At 26.3% G+C, this 20,077-nt stretch overlaps 6 protein-coding genes across 7 annotated transcripts; 2 read left to right on the top strand and 4 right to left on the bottom strand.

Moving 5' to 3' along the window:
• Positions 1 to 1,830, bottom strand: LOC139985948 (ubiquitin thioesterase otubain-like). The gene is made up of 5 exons (XM_072000850.1): positions 1,673 to 1,830; positions 1,554 to 1,606; positions 935 to 1,234; positions 640 to 840; positions 1 to 395 (listed from the first exon to the last, which is right to left on the bottom strand). Exons 1-5 carry the CDS (start codon positions 1,713 to 1,715, stop codon positions 198 to 200), a joined length of 795 nt encoding a protein of 264 aa, XP_071856951.1. The 5' UTR covers positions 1,716 to 1,830; the 3' UTR covers positions 1 to 197.
• Positions 1,831 to 2,272: 442 nt separating this feature from the next.
• Positions 2,273 to 3,340, top strand: Pole4 (DNA polymerase epsilon subunit 4). Its single transcript, XM_072000851.1, has 3 exons — positions 2,273 to 2,292; positions 2,518 to 2,788; positions 3,099 to 3,340. The coding sequence occupies exons 1-3, from the start codon at positions 2,288 to 2,290 to the stop codon at positions 3,237 to 3,239; spliced, it is 417 nt and encodes a 138-aa protein (XP_071856952.1). The 5' UTR covers positions 2,273 to 2,287; the 3' UTR covers positions 3,240 to 3,340.
• A 2,942-nt stretch (positions 3,341 to 6,282) lies between these two features.
• Positions 6,283 to 9,927, bottom strand: LOC139985947 (uncharacterized). Its single transcript, XM_072000848.1, has 6 exons — positions 9,667 to 9,927; positions 7,758 to 9,287; positions 7,208 to 7,649; positions 6,876 to 7,091; positions 6,571 to 6,800; positions 6,283 to 6,487 (listed from the first exon to the last, which is right to left on the bottom strand). Exons 2-6 carry the CDS (start codon positions 9,272 to 9,274, stop codon positions 6,361 to 6,363), a joined length of 2,532 nt encoding a protein of 843 aa, XP_071856949.1. The 5' UTR covers positions 9,275 to 9,287; positions 9,667 to 9,927; the 3' UTR covers positions 6,283 to 6,360.
• A 1,743-nt stretch (positions 9,928 to 11,670) lies between these two features.
• LOC139985931 (uncharacterized) lies at positions 11,671 to 13,039 on the bottom strand. Its single transcript, XM_072000833.1, has 5 exons — positions 12,888 to 13,039; positions 12,703 to 12,819; positions 12,414 to 12,527; positions 12,260 to 12,339; positions 11,671 to 11,851 (listed from the first exon to the last, which is right to left on the bottom strand). Exons 1-5 carry the CDS (start codon positions 12,943 to 12,945, stop codon positions 11,705 to 11,707), a joined length of 516 nt encoding a protein of 171 aa, XP_071856934.1. The 5' UTR covers positions 12,946 to 13,039; the 3' UTR covers positions 11,671 to 11,704.
• A 268-nt stretch (positions 13,040 to 13,307) lies between these two features.
• Scf (Calumenin B scf) lies at positions 13,308 to 15,218 on the bottom strand. The gene is made up of 5 exons (XM_072000831.1): positions 15,083 to 15,218; positions 14,851 to 14,958; positions 13,978 to 14,545; positions 13,725 to 13,840; positions 13,308 to 13,640 (listed from the first exon to the last, which is right to left on the bottom strand). The coding sequence occupies exons 2-5, from the start codon at positions 14,950 to 14,952 to the stop codon at positions 13,452 to 13,454; spliced, it is 975 nt and encodes a 324-aa protein (XP_071856932.1). The 5' UTR covers positions 14,953 to 14,958; positions 15,083 to 15,218; the 3' UTR covers positions 13,308 to 13,451.
• A 1,474-nt stretch (positions 15,219 to 16,692) lies between these two features.
• On the top strand, positions 16,693 to 19,905 carry Tsp2a (tetraspanin 2A). Of its 2 annotated transcripts, XM_072022781.1 has the most exons (6): positions 16,693 to 16,971; positions 17,834 to 18,031; positions 18,269 to 18,445; positions 18,939 to 19,124; positions 19,230 to 19,331; positions 19,428 to 19,905. In XM_072022781.1, exons 1-5 carry the CDS (start codon positions 16,885 to 16,887, stop codon positions 19,305 to 19,307), a joined length of 726 nt encoding a protein of 241 aa, XP_071878882.1. In that variant the 5' UTR covers positions 16,693 to 16,884; the 3' UTR covers positions 19,308 to 19,331; positions 19,428 to 19,905. The 2 variants fall into 2 exon arrangements, with proteins under 2 accessions (XP_071878882.1, XP_071878881.1); XM_072022780.1 differs by having other exon boundaries at positions 16,694 to 16,971; positions 19,230 to 19,905.
• The last annotated feature ends 172 nt before the right edge of the window (positions 19,906 to 20,077 follow it).

Genomic DNA, 20,077 nt, shown 5'->3' with positions numbered 1-20,077 from the left:
TTTTTTTACATAAAATTTCATAATTTTATTGAATATTCTATAAGGCTTAAATTAATTACTTACAACTGTAATGTTACATCTAACCAAACAGAAATTTTATGAGTTTTGATTACGTACACAAGATATAATTTGCTAAATAATTAATCTTTGTTGTGAGATTTTTTAAAAAGTTATGTGCCAGTTAAATGTGTGATTTATCAAGGATATAGAATATCATAATGACCAGGACGATATAATAAATGAACAGCTGGAGTTGCACCTTCAGGGAAATCATGTGCAGTTACTTCAGTTCCAGCACCTCGATCCATATAACGAACACGTACACCAGTTCCTAAAGCAGTGCTCATAGCTATAATGTGAATGTGATCAGATTCTTTGTACATTGGTTCTACTTCCTATAAAAATAAACATTCTTTAGTAATTAATTTAATTAATATTGATTAAAAAATAAACCATATATATATTAAAAATATAGAAAAATTATAGTTAATATATATATATATATTGTATATTACATATAGAAAAATATAGTTTTTGTGTCACATAATGAATTCTCAAAATTTATAACACTGTTCTATCAAAATAGCAATATAATATTAATTGTAAATGTTGGTATAAAATAATGTTCATAGTACTTACTTGACGGCAGAACTCTGAAACAGTACGTTCTCCTTCAATAAAATGCTGGTAAAAATCAGCTTCAAGCCGTAATTGACCAGAGGTAATTAATCTAAGATATACAACAACATAATCAGAACACCCTTGTTCATTGAAAAGTTTATGTAATTCAATATAGCTTGACTCTGTATCTTCTCCTACTTTATCAATTACATCCATAAACTGTAATACAAAGAAACATTTTCTGTTTTGAACATTTAAAATAATAAAAACATAAAAATTTATCAGTATATGATTTATAATAAAATGTATTTACCGTATCATGAAAATCTTCAACTGTAAATTGGGGGAAACCTAATGCTACCAAACTTTCTTTACTTTTTAATGCAAGTTCCCGAAATTTTTCATATTCCTCTTTATTTCCAATTAACTTTTCAAGATAAGCATAACTAAAGGCTCTAAAAAAGCAATTTCCATCTGGTCTAGTTCTCCTAATATATGAATATTTTTGACCTAATGCTTTAGCTTTCGAAAGGTATATTTCATCTTCAGAGTATTCACGTTCCAAACTTTTTATGGATTCTTTCTCTCCAACCAAAGCAATGGATTCAGAAATCTGGAAGATAACAACTTTATTTCATATTTTTATTTCATTTTATAAATATAAAATAAAGAGATGAAGATAATAAATATTAAATTAGATTGTTTATATGTAACTTATTTATAATATGTACACTTGATTTACAATTCATAATAAGATAATTAGTAAACAAAATGTTTATTAAACTCAAAGATAAAAAATAAGAATGGACCTTAACGACAATTATTAAATACGATTAATGAGAATATGTAATTTTTTCCATAAAAAATAAATGATAACTATAAGAAAATTAAAAAAAAAAATCAATTTATAAAGAACGATAGCGTATATTAACCTCCATTTCGATACGTCTTTGTTGTTGAAGAATCAACTCATCTTGGTTGATATCTGTAATAAAACGAATATGATAAGTTATATATTCATTCTTTCGAAACGTAATATATATTTAAGAACCTGAATTTTCTGTTAATTGCTCTTTACAAGATTTCTCTTCCATATTTCAAGAAGTTTTCATAAATTTTGAAACGACTGTCAAATTATCAGTCGTAAATAAAAGCCCGATGTCCATGTGGAAATTGAAAAGGCATTTACCGTTGTATTAAAATGTTTTAGATTGGTAACTATATCTCTCGAAATAGAGTGGGGCGAATATTTAATAGAGTGCATTTTTTATTATATTCGTGTATATTATACAATTAAATTTAGTAAAATGATATTACAGAAAAGAAATTATTGTTCTTTTCTCTTTAAAGTTCAGGAATAAAAATATTACGTTCCACCACTAGAAAGTCATTGCTGTTATCACTAGACTAATGTAATCCGCCAAATGTTAAATAACGTACAATATGAAATTATATGAACATTTACATTTATTTATTTTTAATATAACTAAAAATAAAAGATTCTGATAATACACTACCTTATATATAATAATGTATCGAAAACATAAAGTTTATTCTATGCACTATTATATTAGATATCTGTAATTTTTAAATATTATATTTAATTTTAGTTAATTATAAAAGTATTGTAAAAAAATATTCATACGAATCAATATAAAATAAAATTATGTCGTAAGTTACAAAATCGTGAAAATTGAATTTAAAGTAGGAAGTATGAAAGTATTTGCTACTTTGAATTTTTTGATATTAAAATTTAAAGATATAAATATACTTAAGAAAATTTAATATTAACTACTGAAAAATGAACAAATATTTCTAATAAAATGAATTTTACTATATGTTATGAAATAATTGGATTGTATCGAAATTTTGTTCCTATAGCTTAACTTATTTTAGTGCACCTGAAATATTAGTTCAAATTAATATAAATATGGCAAATTTTGAAGAGGAAGGAAGTGATAAAGAATTAAATGAAAGTATTATTAGTACAGGAGGAGAAAATCTTCAGGATTTTCAAGAAGAAGTTGAAAATAATGCTCGTATCGACGAAGAGCAAAAGGAAAAATTAGTAAAATTACCATTAGGTAGAATAAAAACAATTATAAAGATGGATCCTGAAGTGAATATGGTTAACCAAGAAGCTGTTTTCTTAATTACAAAATCTACGGTAATTTAAAAATGTATCTCATTTATTTATGAATTGTGCATAATATGAATGATAATATTGCTACTATACTACAATAATTACAAAGTTCTTAAAAATTTGTAGGCAGTAAATTTGTAACAATTGTGTTATGCATGTTCTTGGGTTTATGTTTCAATTGTGTTATGTTATGTATTTATATTGGGTTTATGTAAACTAAAACATTTTAACATATACATATATAGAATGAAGTGGTTTTTGTAATAAATATAAATAATAAATGTTTTGTGTGTGTGTGTGTGTCTTTATTATTAAATCTTATGTCTTATTACAGGAACTTTTTATTGATTCTCTTATTAAAGAATCATACAAATATACAGCACGAATGAAGAAAAAAACTTTACAGAAAAGAGACGTAGAAAGTGCAATTGATAATGTCGATGCGCTAGTATTTTTAGAAGGAATGCTAAATTAAAATTTAATGGAAGAGGAAAATACGTAGTTTTTATTTTTGATGTAATATAGTAATAGCATTATTTTTGTACGTTATCAATAAAATTATTATATTGAACAGAATTATGTATATAAGTTCTAATTTTCATACTTAATGCAAGTACTTGTAAAACATAAGTGAAGAATAAATTTACAATGATACATTTTTTATAACTTATGACAATTTAATGTGTAATGCTATAATATAAATATAAAAGTAATATAAAAGTAACAATATTTTTTAATTATATGAATTAAAATAAACCTTGAAATTTTATTACACTCAGTACATAATCAAAGAAAATCTAAGTCTTTAAGAAGAAGATACGAAATTGAATATACAATATATTCTCTGTATGAGGAAGATAGTGGTTAAATGCATTTTGTTATATTTATATTAAAATTTATTTATTTCATATTTAACATGTATTTTTATTGTAAAACTCATTTAATACAGTTATATAATTTCATCTGCATGTACAAAGAACTGCATAATTTTTTTATTATACAAATAAAATATATAAATAAAATTTTTATTAACATACACATTTATATATTTTTAAAAGTATTTTAACATTATTCTTTTAAATATTCTTAAGTTATTTGTAATACATCTTGTATAATGCAGAATGAAATATGTACATCACAATTACTTTTAATTTTCAATTTAATATTGTAGTATTTGTGTACAATGAATAAATTCTCTAACTTTCTTTATTTGAAATATCAAAGAATATTATTCATGTGGAAAGGAGCATTTTAAAAATTTAAATCTAGTACATAACTTATGAATAATATAAAGACAAAAAATCAGTCTTATTTTACACATGCCAATTATTTAGTTTTTATTGTATCAATCGCAAATATGTAGAGATCATTAAATCATTTAAAATAAATAATGGTATATATAACAATATATAGTGCCAGAGCAGAGATAAGGATCTATGAATATACAAAATCGAACTATTAAATGAAAATATTTAAACTTATTCATTTTTATTGAAAATGGAAATAAAAATATATCTAATAAAATAAAAGGATTAAATATGGTTAAAAAAATATCTTTTTCATAACTGTTTTTTTAATTATTTGACATTACTTTTTAATTAAAATTGCACTTCTTTACATATATTTTAGAATATAAGAAAAGTTCAATGATATTTTAGAATGTCCATTCTGATTTCTTTAAAATATTTTAATTGGTACGACTAAATTTTGCATGTAATTAAAGCCATTGGGTTTTCAATTAATTAAAGAAGGATGATATTAATAATAAAATATTATATGTATTCTTACAAAAATATTCACTTATATTATTAAAGCTAATAATAGAAATTATATAAGTTTGCTTCTTATAAATGAATATTTCTATTTTGTTCCATAAGTCTTTTTGTTTAAAAAACAGAATCACAAAAATTTCTAAAATATAAATTATTAATTTATTGAAAATAGTTATTGAAATATTTTAAAGGAAAACAATATAACTTACAAAATATTTCACCTACTATTCACTGATATATATATGGCTCCAATAAAAAATTTCATTAACAATAAGTGACATTAAGAAAAAGATATTTAATGGTATTCTCCATTCTCAAAATATTTTCAACTGAATATTTTATCAGCTACATTTATCATGGAATCAACACATCATTTATGGAGCACTTTCTATAAGTTTACTAATTTATACCAACATTTATATTGAATATATATACTACTAATGAAGTACGCAACTGTATTTTATTATTATACTCAATAATATATATATAACATAAGCATATCACTTACATTCAATTTATGAGTTGAACCATTTCTAGTTAACTCATCAGATTATCTAAAATATTTTGGAATCAAGCAATCAGAATGGTACATTAATTTGTAAATTTTTTCTTGAACTATTTTTTATTATAATTTAAAAAATGACAAAAACATTTAAGTTTTTTAGTTTCAGGATATTTCATAATAGTTATAAAAAAGTATACTAATGCAAAAGATTTCCAAAAATTTTAAATAAAATTTTGAAACTTTCATTAGAAATATTTTCTTAATTATATAATTTCGAAAGTATGTTTATGTAACATTTAGCATTTTGAATCATCCTATTTTTACATTCTAAATAATGTAAATTTTGATATGAACATTATCAAATATCTTAGTACATCAATTACATGCAAGAGCTACTATTTCAATTGTAACTCAAAAACAACAGAATTTAGAAGATATCAAAATTGTTGTGTAAGTTTATAATAAAAAATTGTTTAATGTTACATGGTTATTATATTTTATAGATATTAGATTGCAGACACATTATTCGGAACAATTTAAGATAAAAAGATCCTGAATTCCTTTCATTGCTTTCAGTTTTCTTAAATACAGGAAAAATTATTGAAACAACTTCCTGTATAACTATATTTTGCACACTATATTAAGATGTTATGTAATATTATAATATTTGAGTATTATATTTGGATTAAATTGAAAGATCATTTATATTTTGATAAGTATTGAAACTATTACTTTTTATATATTTTTGTTTTTCATTTGTATTAATAAATTCTATATTTATAAATATAATGTGAAAATGTGTGTATATGGGGTTCTCGTTTTATATGAATTAAAAATTAATCTGTATTTTTGAAATTTTAATTCATGGTGCATTGTGAATTTTAGTATGATTGTAATCTTCTGTATTTTAAAATATATTAGAATTGTTTTTTTTTTAATCTAAAGTAATAAAAATTAATTTTATACATAAATCAATGATTTAAATTTCTTATCTAATTTTTCTACTATTGTTAAACAAATGTTAGTCACCAAGTTATCAAATAAATTGTAATTTGCAATATTTTTGCATAAGTAGATACGTTTTTAAAAAATAAATTTTCATTACAATAAAAATAAAAAAATATTTTTATGACAAAAATTACATACTTTCTAAAATTCATCATCAATATGATTCCAATATTGTGCTAAAATTAATGAATATTATTTATATTTGTATGAAGGAAAGAATATATAAGAATTCATTTGGGAGTACTATGTATATTATTGTATAATTATACATGATGGATGCTAAGAGATTATGAAGTAACTTGCCATGCTTTTTACTTCTTACGTTTAGTTTTACGACGCTTACAGTCCCCTCCAAAAGAACTTTGATTTGGTGGACTTGAATTTCCGGTCTTGGTGTGATTGTATAACTTTTTTAAAAAGTTCTCAAAATCTGCCTCACTATTCAATGTATACAATCATTTACAGAGTTATATAATATCGGAAACCACAAGATATTTGTGAATTTAACAAAAATTCAATACCTGGTATTTGGATCTATTTGTTGGCGTCTTTTACCATTATTAGCCGTTCGTGATGGTGGTCGTTGACCTAAGACAATTCTATACTGAACACTATGTGTATTTGCTCTTAGGTGTTTTAAATTACCAGCTTGACAAGCTGCCCAATCTGTGACATCATATACTGCTCCTTCCATACAGGCATAATAATGCCAAAGAAAGCCCATTAAACGAGACTCTGCCCAAATGTCTCCCTAATTAATTTGAAAACCGTAAATTTAAGAACACAGTACAATCCATTTGCTTTCATATAACATTTTGATAATTACTTCTTTTGCACCGTGATGTATTTTACATTGAGCACAATATCTTGCTGCATAACAAGGACGTTGTGTTGGAATTCTTTTGTGCCTTAAACCACAATTTGTACATCTTATTGTATTTGCTGCCTGTTCCATCTTTCTGTGAAGTTGAGAGAGTAAATCACTTAATACACCCCAAGCTGCTTCAACTTGTCTAGTTTGATCAAATGCTTGTCTACGTTCCTAAAATATTGAGAGTGTAGTACAAAGATAATATGAACATGAAATACATATAAAAAATATAATTTTTCTTTGGGACAAATTTTTTATTATATGGTAAGTACAAAAATATGTAGTACCGGTTCACCAATTATATCAAATGCATGTACAAGTATTTTGAATGCTTCTTCCGCACCAGGCTGATTATTTTTATCTGGATGAACCAAGAAGGCCTGTCTCTTATAATACTTTTTAATATCATCATCTGAACATGTTGGCGTAACACCAAGTATACTGTAGGGATCCTTTCCTTTACAAGCTAATAATCTTTTCATAGCCTCTTCACCAGTGCTAGGTAATGCAATATTGGCTTCAAGACCACCATGTATCCAATTACTATTTTCTTCTTTTTCTTCATTTTTAGTTTTTATTTTGCGCCAAAACGCAAATTTACTATTACCAAACCAATTATCTAATTGTTTGCCAATAGCATTCAAAATACGAATTTTTGAAAATGTCATAGCCATATAAACCCATAAATATTTTAAATATAGTATAGTATGATACCATCCACATTTTCCACTAAAATATAAATACAGAAATCTAATTACTGGTATTATACAAAACTTATTAAAAAATAGTACATTATAAAATTCAGTTAGAATACTTCTTATATTAAGCATTACTTACAGAAGAATCATAAGATTAGCACTCATACTAACTACATCAGATACTAGATGTAGTAACCAATGAAATATTTTTAATCCAATTTTAATCCAATGGCTAGCATATTTATTTAAGTTTTTATATAAATCTTTGACTGGTGATTCCCTATTTTCTCTTCTTCGATTTCTTTGAGCCTTTTTAATTTGTGTTTTTTCAACCTGAAAACGTTTAGAATTCTTTTCCTTGGTTACCTTTTTTTCTTCTTTATTTACTTTATTCACAACCTGTTGATTTTTCTCTATTTTTTCAGAATAAATAGTTTCACTGGAGGTGTTTATTATATTTAAATTATTATTTATTTGTATGGGACGTTTAGGAATATTTCCAGTAGATTTAGGATTGTTATTTTGAACTTTTGAATTATTGAGTGTCTCTCCCTTTTCTGCTTTCTTAGATATTTTAGAAACTTTTTTCTTTTCAAATTGGTTTGATCTATCAAAACTATTTATTTCATGAACTTCAGTTGGTGAACCAAGATTATCTAATGATACCCAGCGTCTTGGGAGGTTCGAATTATTTTTTTCTAATACTTTTCGTGGTATTTGTATTTTGGGAGAATTGTGATCATCACTACCAGATGAATTTTGTCTCTTTAATGTTGTAGATTTAGATTTATTTTTTGAATTTTTATTAGAAACCTTCTTACTTACAGATTCTGTTTTGGGTTTTATAGATTGAACTGTTAGAGGAGATGGTGGTGTTGGAGCAGATTTTGTTAGAACATCAGAATAAGAGGGTCGCATAGGTTTAACTTCTGCTACCATACGAGGTTTCTTATGTTGAAAGTCAGTTGAATTTCTAGGCAATTCTTCAGGATCTCTAATATCTATGTTTGGTTGCAGTACTGGGGTTACATTTGGAGATCCACCAAAGGGACTATATGTACCAGACTGGTTTGGCACCCAATTACCAACCAAATTCTCAATTAATTGTTTTCCATTAAAATTTTGAGTTGGTAATTCAGATGGCACATTCATGTGTCGATCATTAAAAAGACCATATTCTCGATCAATTATGTTTTGATTTCTGTAAGATGTCATATTTGAAAGTTGACATTGTTCTGCCATAATTTGTGAAGCATTTCCATAAATTACATTAATATAGTTGCCTCTTCCAACATCTATAGTGCCAATTAAATCATTATTTTCATTTATACCTAAGTGATTTACTGCTTGAGATGGAAAGTAGATTGAATCTGTTGGAGAATCATAATTCGACATATCTTGCATATAAAGAGGAGCACCCATTGGAGGCATGGATTGCATTGTGGGTGGATTAGAATGACAAGATTGACCAGCAATATAATGTCTTGTTTGATTTGAAGAATAATTTCCCCAATTATGAGAAGTAGTTTGTTGTGGATTTACACCAAATTGAACATAATGACCATTAGAACTTTCTAAATCTGAAGTCATAGCTTCAATAATTTTATCTAAAGACATACGTTTAAAGCCAGAAGGTGACTGTTGTTGCTCTGCCATATTGTGATATTTTCTTAAAAAAAAAAAAACATTATCAAAATTGCATGCATGAGTAACAAAATATTTTTATTGAATTATATAATAAAAAATAAAATTCTGTAGCAAACATTCTATTAAACGTAGGTTTTTCTTATACTATCAAAAACAAGTTATTCTGTGATAAATATTGTATTTTCCTTCTTTGAAAGAAGAGAAAAATGGATAATTTGAAACTGTTTGCGGGTTGTATACAAAAGAAATGTAAAAAATCTATACAATAGAACAAAAACATTGACGTAAACAACTTTATTTAAATTACTTGTGACATAGAAAATAATCTTAAATATAATTTGGTAACCTAAAACAAATGTTTCTTTGTAAAATCATATCAAGTATAACAATGTAATGCTTACATTTATCGGCAAGTATATCACTCCTGAATATCCGTTTACATTATACTTAAAATAAACGGCTTCTTAACATATTGCAAAGGAAATATTATATTTAAGTGATATATACAATTTTAAAGCATATACCATGCGGTTAATACAAAATCAGTCACTATATTTGTTCGTGATCCGCACTACCAGCAGATTCATAAACGGATCATATAAATAGTTTTCTGTCTGTATACATACAACCACGTATATAATATTGTTGCGAAAAGTTCCTAGATAAACGGATATGTCCAATTACAGACCCGTTATGATTTCGATATATAGAATCTCAAAATAATTTTCAATAAGAGATTCTTATTTATTTATATTACATGTTTCTTTATAAACTTCGTTAAAGAATTTAAATAGGAATATTTGTATTCTCTTAAACTTAACAATGTGTTGCGCCTTTTTACTAGAAAAGCGTTCCTACTATTTCTATACAGGGTGAGTCTAATAATTGGGCCGAACTATAACTTTGTTGCTATTACAGGTAAAAAGAATTTGTAGAGGAAAATTTTACGTTCTTTACCAAGATTCATTACAATCATTGTATAGCGTGATTCTTTTCAGAAGTGCACAGGTCGCAACATATAATTGCGAAATAAAATTGCACCTTTTTAAAAATGGAGTTCTATGATTCTTTTTACATTAATTGATTCCTCATGCTATTCTAAACAAAAAAGTATTAGGATACAACGTCATGAAAATTAATATTTCGTGAAATATTTCAAATTTTATACAATATGCTTTGATGTTGAGGTGTAGTGTTACTGTTATGTTTACTAAAGTCTAGTCCATAGTCCATATTACGATTATATAAATACATGTCGACATTCACTAGGGAAAACTATCTAAAAATTGAGTTGTGGAAAGTCAACATGGTAGACAACAAAGTTCTCGTTCTTGCAAGATAAATATACATGAATAGTGTGTCTCTATCCTTGTCTGTGACATTCATGTCGGCATATTACGCATGCAGGATTCTTGTCTTTCATGTTGATTTTTCACGATTCAATTTTGGGACAGTTTTTCTTATGCTTTGGTATATGAGTGCTGAAACTATTCAAGATTCAAGATCTGTTTATATGAAAACGGTTCATACTATCAGGAAAGGACTTTTCTGATACTGCTAATTATGCACCGTGCTACTGACAGTATTGACAAAGTGGTTATGATACTGACAGACAAGTGAGACAAGTATTGTTTATGTTGCTTGATATACATACTTCCGTACATTTCATTGAATCATTAACTGTTACAGTATCTAGAATTATATCAAATAACGTTAACGTACAATTGCGTCGCAATAAGTTTTACAAGTAACGAGAAAGTGGATATGTTTACCGTTTTCATCAAGTGCGATTATAATTCAAAAGTTGTAACAAAAATGTGTCGCTGTGAATATACTCTAGAAAAATACAGAACAATTTAATAAAGTATGGTTTATTCAAGTAAAGAAAGAAAAGTTACACAAAGCCAGTTGTACAAAATGAAGATACCCGCTTACAAGTATTGTCATATATGAAGCTCAATTCAGCGGCTTCAACATGAAAATTAGCAGCAGAATTGCATATCAGTCAAAGTTTGGGAAACCGAATTTTATAGTTGCAATAAATTTCTTCACTATCATTAGTCTATATAAATACTTTACATGCTGGGGATAAGTTTTGTAGAATACAGTTTTGTTGATTCTTTTTTAGCAAAGTTATTTCTATAAAAAGATTTAGACATTTGTTGATAAATTAAAAATTGTATATTTTATTCATATCTTTGGTTTGCTACTTATAAATATCTAAATCACAATATATTAAAAATAATATAGTAATATGATTATAATACTATGTAATATATTACTACATTATGTACAGTAAATGCAGATATACATTATATATATATATATATATATATATATATATATATATATATATATATATATATTATAAATTAAATTATATCAATAACAATAACAATGACATATCAAATACACATTATGTATAATGTAAAATATATATTAATAACAAATATATGAAATCCAAAATGTAAATGATAATACTGTAATCATAAAAATAACAGTATAGTTCACGTTTACTGATGAATTACAAGGCATGTTCCCCCTTCTAGATTGGCAAGCACATATTTCTAATATGTAACCTTCAATCTACAAAAATATTAACGATATAGATTTACAAGAATGCATTTCTACAAACAAAAATTAGTAATACATAAAATCAAGCAATGAATATAAAAATTGAAAGAGATGTTGTAATAAGGAAGCAACTCTACTTTTCAGTAACCAAAAATCAATTAAAATTCAAGTAGTTTTTTAAACATGTTACAAATTCATTACAACTTCTATATCAATTAATATCTAAAATAATAATATTTTGCACTTTTGAACTGCTCTTCTATTGTTACAAACCTCTCTATTGATAAGGTTTTTCAAAATACTAAATAATTTTTTAGGAATACCTTTTTATGTAAACAATATATAAATAAGTTAAATAAAGATTATTACATATTGTAGTATTTCTAAAATATAAAATAATGAACTTAAAATGACACTTACACTTTCTTTATAACATCCTGATGTAATAGGTATTATGTCATCTTCTATTACTTTTCCACAAAACGATGATGTATTAACAACTGCAATCATTTTTAATTTTATGGTATCCATTTTATATTTTTTAATATAAGCTGTTATAATGTAATGTACTTACTCTCATTATTATAAGTAAAAGTATATTTTATACAAACATTGCCAGATGCAACAGAACATACGTGTTCCGTTGATTTCCAAAATTCTTCATATTCAGATGCATTTGGTGCTTTTTCTAAAATATAAGCAGCAATTATGATTTTGTAATTTCTGATTAAAAATAATATATTATAAATAAAATATAATAATTAAAATAAATATTACTATAATTCTTCTGGATAAATATAATTAAAAATATACAAATAGTACCATTATTTTGGAGGAATAATTTGAAAGAAGACATTGTTTACCTGAATAAAGTATAGGATCAATACAGGGAGCATCTTTGATTTTAGAACAATTAGTGCTTCTTAATGCAGGTTCTACCCAAGTGAGATTAAAACAATATGATTTATCATCTGCTTTAACTAGAAAGTAAATGGTAAATGTAATCTTACTACTTCTTTTAAAATTTTAACATGTCGAATATAATTACCTGATAATAAAAATCTTCCACAGATAATTAAAAATACATATAATTTAATTTTTCCCATTTTGATCTATTCACTGATTTATTCTGAACATTTTATTCTACTGACCACCTTTATAAAGCTTATCTGATAAAAGTATTTGTTATCATAGTGACTAATCATATATCAGATATTGCATCCATTGTAGAGTCTCATATTAAACTTGATGTAAAAATCACAAGTATATTTATTTACATATAAAGAATAAAGAGATAACTAAAACAGCCATTAGATATATACAATGTACAAAGTATACTTTATTAAGTAAAACGATATTTAAAATACTTGTACTTTATTACAATAATTAATACATATTTACACTTTTGAAGGATGTAATGATTTTTAGTTAACAACGTTAACTAATGAGAATAAGTAGAAATCAGCCATTATAGAAAAATTCTTAGCCTACTAATAAAGATAAAATATCTTTAGTAAATGTTTCATACAGTTTGTTCTTGATGTTTCACACAATTATACTTTTTGTTCGTTTATAAAGGTATAATTATTTAAAAATGACATATGAAATTTTATTAAAATTCGTCATGTCTGGCCAATGCCTCACCAAAATCAGTTGCTTGAGAACCAACAAAAATATCATATTTTTCCAATATTTCATCTTTAGTAAGTTTTTGGTCTGCATCCGTATCTGCTTCAAATATGAGATGTCGAGATTCTGCTTCTGCATGATCAAAGTCAGCTGGGATAATCCATGTTTTGACCTAAATTGAAATATTTGTTTAGTTGAAATTTATTATTTTAATATAGTCATATATTTTATATAAAGGTATGTGTCAATGTGTCACCTCTTCAAAGTTTAGGAAACCATCGCCATCTTTATCCCGATACATAGAAAATTGTTCTTTTTCATTTTTTACCCATTCTGGTTCTTCTTCACCTTCTGCACCATCATACATATCACCTACAGGAAAAGATATACTTTACTGTTTTGTAAAAGATATGATAATAAAAGATTTCTTTTTATAAGAAACATTGATTTTAAACAATTTTCACCAAATATTTGTACAAATTAAATGCAAAAGGAAGTGGAATATATACCAATATATTCTGAAAGAGATACTTTCCCATCCCCATCTTTGTCAACATCTTCCATAGTTTCTATCACTACAATATCTTTCATATGATCTGCCTCTTCTGCATGAAGGAAAGCAAGAAATTCTTCTTTCGTAAGAGCATCATCACCATCTAGGTCTGCAGCTGCCCAACGTCTACGATCTTTCTTAAGCAAAGCAACATATGAAAAAGTATTATCTTTAGATTTTTCATAATTTTCTACTTCATGTTCATCCATATCTCCATAAACCATTGCTAAATATTCTGTCCATGGAAGTTTCTCTTTTTGTTCGGGGTTATGAGATTTCCATTGATGTTCAACATCATCTCGTATGTAGCGTTGTTGAGTATATAATATCCAGTCTTTAAGTTCTTCTCCAGTAACATAACCATCTTTATCTTTATCTATTTTATCAACTATTATTCCTAACCTTCTTGTACTTTCTTCAGGAGTAAGCTGATCAAACGTTTTTGCTTCTTCACCTAGGAAAGCCTCGTGGTCATAGGCAGGATTATGTTGAGAATTGACATAGTGTTCTTCATTACTTGGTTCCTGAAATAGATCTTATTAGAGAAACGTGAATTAAAAATATATAAATAAATTCATATTATCCACAGTGAAAATTCGTTAAAAATATGCGTATATATTATTTATTTAAAAAAAATTTATCTCAAAGAAAGGAGAACAATGTGAAAAGGATATTTAAATGTATTCCATGAGGTTATGCGTTGAAGATTTGTTTATTTGTTTATGTAAGAAATCATTTTTACTATAAAGCAACTGAAAATGAAAGGTTTTTATTGCATACATATCTAAATAGTTTGATTTATGTATATATTTACAAATGACTAACAAACCTTATTGATAACTCGCGATTTATGTTCATCTTCCGGCTTTGGAATTGCCGTTGCCAAAACAGAAAAACCAATCAAAATTTGAAGAAGCATGAATTCTTGCATAGCTCACTTAAACACGAGAAAAAGAAAAAATTATCCGAAGTTGGTAAATGAACGAAATTGTTAGGACTTTAAATGTTAAAGCTAAAAGTAATGATAGCTTCTATTTTAGTTTTAGTTCAGTTCAGCTTACTGAAACTTCCACATCAGCAAAGCTTAATGTCTTGCTTGATGCTATATCCCCACTTCCCAGCTATATATTCGTTTTACAAACCATTTCTGATGCTGATGCTGCAATGTCTTTGCTCTATATCGCAAAGTATCATAATCATGCGAGTTATTGTGTACACTAGTAGGGTGTTTATTAGCTAAATCGCTATCGTATTAACCCGCGTATGATTGGTTCACGAGATTATCGATAAATGTAAAAGATGAAATTTTATTTAATCAAAATAACATACTATATTAAAATAATTTAAGAATTAATATTACATTAATTTTCTAAATGAATTTTCCCTCTATTTTTGTATTAATATTTCAATATACAAGACATTCAATAGAAATATTAACAGATTATTATAGAATTTAATTTTTGTTTAATAAACATTAATGTACACATTGTAAAAATCATGAATAATGTAAATATTAATTATTATTATAAATTATGTAAATTTTAAATATTAATAATTGTTGATGTAACCTAAATTAATGTTTTAATTATGCAATAAGTAATAACGATCATGCTTCTGAAAAATTGTCCCGATACTGGGTTAGGTGTCATGAGAGTCAAGACGATTAACTTTTATAACTGAGGATGATTTAGAATTTAAAGAAAACAGTTATAGAAGCAAATTTTACAAAAAATAGTATGGAGATAAGAGCTTCCCGTCTCGAGTAGTAATAAAGAAGAGAGAACATAGGATAAACTCAAAACGAAACCATTATTATAAGTAATAAGAATTAAATAAATTAAGAAATAAGTAGATACTGTAAAATAGTTTTAAGAATATGTAAATAACATTAATTATAAGTTAATAAAACATAAGCTAGTTGAGTAGTAAACATAATTGAGTTATATATTTCGACACGTTTCATAATGATGATGATGATGATGATGATAATAATAAAATAATGATGATATAAAAAGTGATACATATATGTCTAAATAATATATATAATTATATTTGATATTAGTAAATATATTTTAAACAGGTAATATGCTTGTACGTTTATTGCTGCAATACTAATTGTTTAATTATAAACTAACTGCTTGGTTTAACTGCTTGGTTTTTAACTACACAGCATGTGCGTAATTAATTATCAGAGTTAATTCATCTATTCTCGCTCATATATGTAGCTAAGAAAAGTACGCGTTCGTTGAGTGTATACGTATACAATGAGAACCGTACATCTAATTTTAGATCCAACATCTGTAACGATATTTCCTGTGGAGGTTCTATAAGTTGTAGCTTAAAATTTTTATCTGAATACATTATATATTATACATATTCGAAATCAATTACAAAACTGTATACAATTATAAATGAGATTCTACATATGTATTATATATAATATAACAATAAAAACTTTTGTTATAATCTCTCATTATTTTTCTGTTTCATTCATCCTTAAATTCATTTTTCAACAGTACGTATATGAGCAATATGACGTAAAAGGAAAACAATAACAAAAGATGCTCATCCCTTTTTCAAAGCTGGTTGCTTTAGTGATCATTTTCTGTAATGAATGAGTCACTTGCAACGATTCTCTTATCTAGGGCACGCTTATCCAGTTATCTTATATTTGTCGGTGATAAAGAGAATACTAGCTGGAAGAATCAGGTGTACACTGTTGTATACGTCCATAGCTATCACGTTGTCCACGTTTTGATATTAATTCAAAAAGTGATTTTTGCGGAAGAAATCCGCTTTCAAACGTGTTTTTTGTTGTAAAATTTGTTTGGAATACACAAGTGTAAAAACTAGCTCTAAAACAATGGTTGGTAAAACTTCCGGGCCTCAATTAGAGCAACGAATTCAGTGTATAAAATTTACCATTTTCTGCTTGAATGCCATCATATGGGTAAGCGTAAAAATAGAATCAAATATGGTTACATTTAACCGATAACAAATTTATCAAACACTTTTTTATCGACTCATTCATGTAAAAATTAACATTAAATGGCATTAATTATCATTAAATGGGTCATTGAATGACAAGATTATACGATTTTTAGTATAATAATATCGTGAAAAACACCATTTTTTAAATCCCTTTCTACCAATTTTATTATCTACGTATACATATACGTTCTTTCTTATTTTCTTTCTTTTTACATTGTTATCAATAATCGATTCATTACATGCAACTGTTTTGCAAGAAGTAATTTTTTCATGTAAATGGTTTTTAATGATAGATTATACACTATAATACACTATATACCTAACGTAAACGCTTTTGCACAGGCAATTTAATTTGAAATGCTTCTTATTACAACATAGACACATCCTCGTTCCATTTGAATCAATATGAGTCAGCTTACGGCGCGGCGTAACTATCATATCTGTGTTTATCTGCGTGACGAATACGAAACTGTAACGGCTTAAGAACTAAACGTTAGAAATGAAACTATTCGATAAAGTATATATAGATATATACTTACATATATACTTATATATGTATATTTACATGCATCCTTTCTTATCCCCATAAAATTTCTTTCACTGTAATGATTTTTTTCTATTCTTTTCACTAAATTATTTGTTTTTTAAATTAAAATATAGAATCTATTAAATAAAAATCAAAAGTCTATCGGTATAATCGATCGAAAGTTATACACGACAATCGACTTATAATCGACAATCGAAAATTACAGAAGAAAAATGAGAAAATTTATTTAAAATAATTGATTGAAATAATCTTTTAAATGTTATATGTATCTTAGCTACTTGGAAGCTCAATGTTTGGATTATGCATGTGGCTAAGGATGGATCCAGATTTCCAGGAGTGGGTTGCGTTCCTTGAAATATATGAATTTTATATCGGCATTTACATCCTACTTGCGGCTTCGATATTTATCGTAATTATTACGTTCATTGGCTGTGGAGTCGCTCTTATGGAACATATCCTTGGTCTCTACGTTGTAAGACATAGATACATTATGACTATATTATTCACATTATTATTTCACGATTATCATTATATTTATCATAATAATTAATTCGTTTTAAATTAGGCAAGATATATCAAGTTAAGAATATGTATTTGTATTCAATGAATTAAGTTCTCTATAAAGTTAAGAACATTTTGTATTAATTAGAGTATTTATTGGTTATAAAAATATGCGAATCCTAAGCAACCATTGTATTGATTTTTCAAGTACGTAGGATTGCAATTACTTTCCTACGTTCTTGGCCTGGCAGGGACAGCAGTTCTCCTCGATTATTCCACCTACGACAGTAATATTCAGCCGCTTATACGACGATCTATGACTTCACTCATCAACAATTACCACGATCAAAGATCGACGTACATTCTACAATTAATTCAAGAGAGTGTAAGATAATACGTTTTATTATTTTACTACGGTGTTAACAAATGTACACGTTATATAATTAATTACAAATGAAAATATTTTCGGGATTATTTAGCTGATTAATAAGTAATAATCTCCGTTGTAGAGAAATCAATGTAATCTCTTTATGACTTTTTATTTCACGTTGATATAATCAATGTAGAACAAATGAATAAGATAATATGTTATATTTTATACGAAGTATATGTAAAGTATATGTAATTTAATCGCTTAATGCGCTTAATTCCTATGACATATAAATAATTAAAATTACCTTTACAGATTCAAGATTTCTATAAAAAATATGTTGTTCATTCATTTGCATTTTAAGTTTATTTTTTATTACAAGAATCATTTTCATCGACAAACTGAGGAAAGATCTGTGCGTTAAGGGATTAACATATCTGTTAAGAGATATTTTTAATAATTGTTTCAAAATAACCATTGCAAGATTAATCGAGTAATTTTAAAATAGATCGGTTGCTGTGGTGCCGATGGCCCGATGGATTATATAACCTTGAGGAAACCATTGCCCACTGAATGTAGGAACACGGTTACTGGAAACGCCTTCTTCTACGGATGTGTCGAAGAAATTTCATGGTTTCTGGAGGGTAGATCGGGTTGGCTAGCTGGTTTATCATTGGGTCTATGTATGCTCCATGTAAGGCATCAAGAATATTTTATATCTATAAAGAGATGAATATTAGAAATAGATTATTTCATAAATGTTTGTAAGTTACTATATCTCGTAAATTAAAATTTGCAGATAATAATAGCTGCTCTAAGTCTAGCGCTGATCCGAGCTATTAAGAAGGAAGAACAATCCGTTACATTCAAACATTGATTTGTATTGATTTAGTACAATAATGTACGTTAATAATAATCGTCACTAGACAACATTAATGACTGGACTGCAGATGTTTAGATATATTTGTGGAAAATTTCAAAGTACAAACATTTGCAGAAAACTTGTAAAGCCAGGAAGTATATAAAATAACCAAAGTAAACCACAAATATTTAGGCGATGAGACAAACGAGGTTTCATATTTTTGATCATTTTGATACAAATATGAATTGGCATAAACATTCGCAGTCTACTAATGGCAACCAATGACAATATAATATTCACTTTGTGAATTGATATCTATGAAAAATGGACTGAAACGAAGAGAAACAGATTTAAGATCAACGAGTCAGACAATGTGTCGAGGAAATATATGAAGAATATAGAATATTCTTCTTAAATTCATCTTTTTTTAATTTTTACTTATAATAATTACTCGCTATAGCATTTTTCAACGAAGTAGAATACGTTCTCGGTATCTATATACTGAATGTATTCTTAGCTGAAAGAAATCTTTGTAGTGTTATTCAGAGCAAAAGAAAATTAGGTACACGTGTTTGTTCTAAGTTTAGAATTAAACTTCATTACGTAATCTCTTCATACGTTTTATATTTTTAAATTGTTCACGTTGCTTTATCAGAATATTAAATGAATGATATCATGTGAGCAGATTTAATGCAAAATGCAATTTCATACGTAATATTAATATTTTAATTGATAAAGGCATAATTTTGTACTTAATACATATTTTTCTTTCGATGATAGAAAAT

Source organism: Bombus fervidus, chromosome 3 (assembly GCF_041682495.2).
Source record: "Bombus fervidus isolate BK054 chromosome 3, iyBomFerv1, whole genome shotgun sequence".
In the NCBI taxonomy this organism is placed as follows: Eukaryota; Metazoa; Arthropoda; class Insecta; order Hymenoptera; family Apidae; genus Bombus; species Bombus fervidus.
This window is presented reverse-complemented; position numbering and strand designations above follow the sequence as displayed.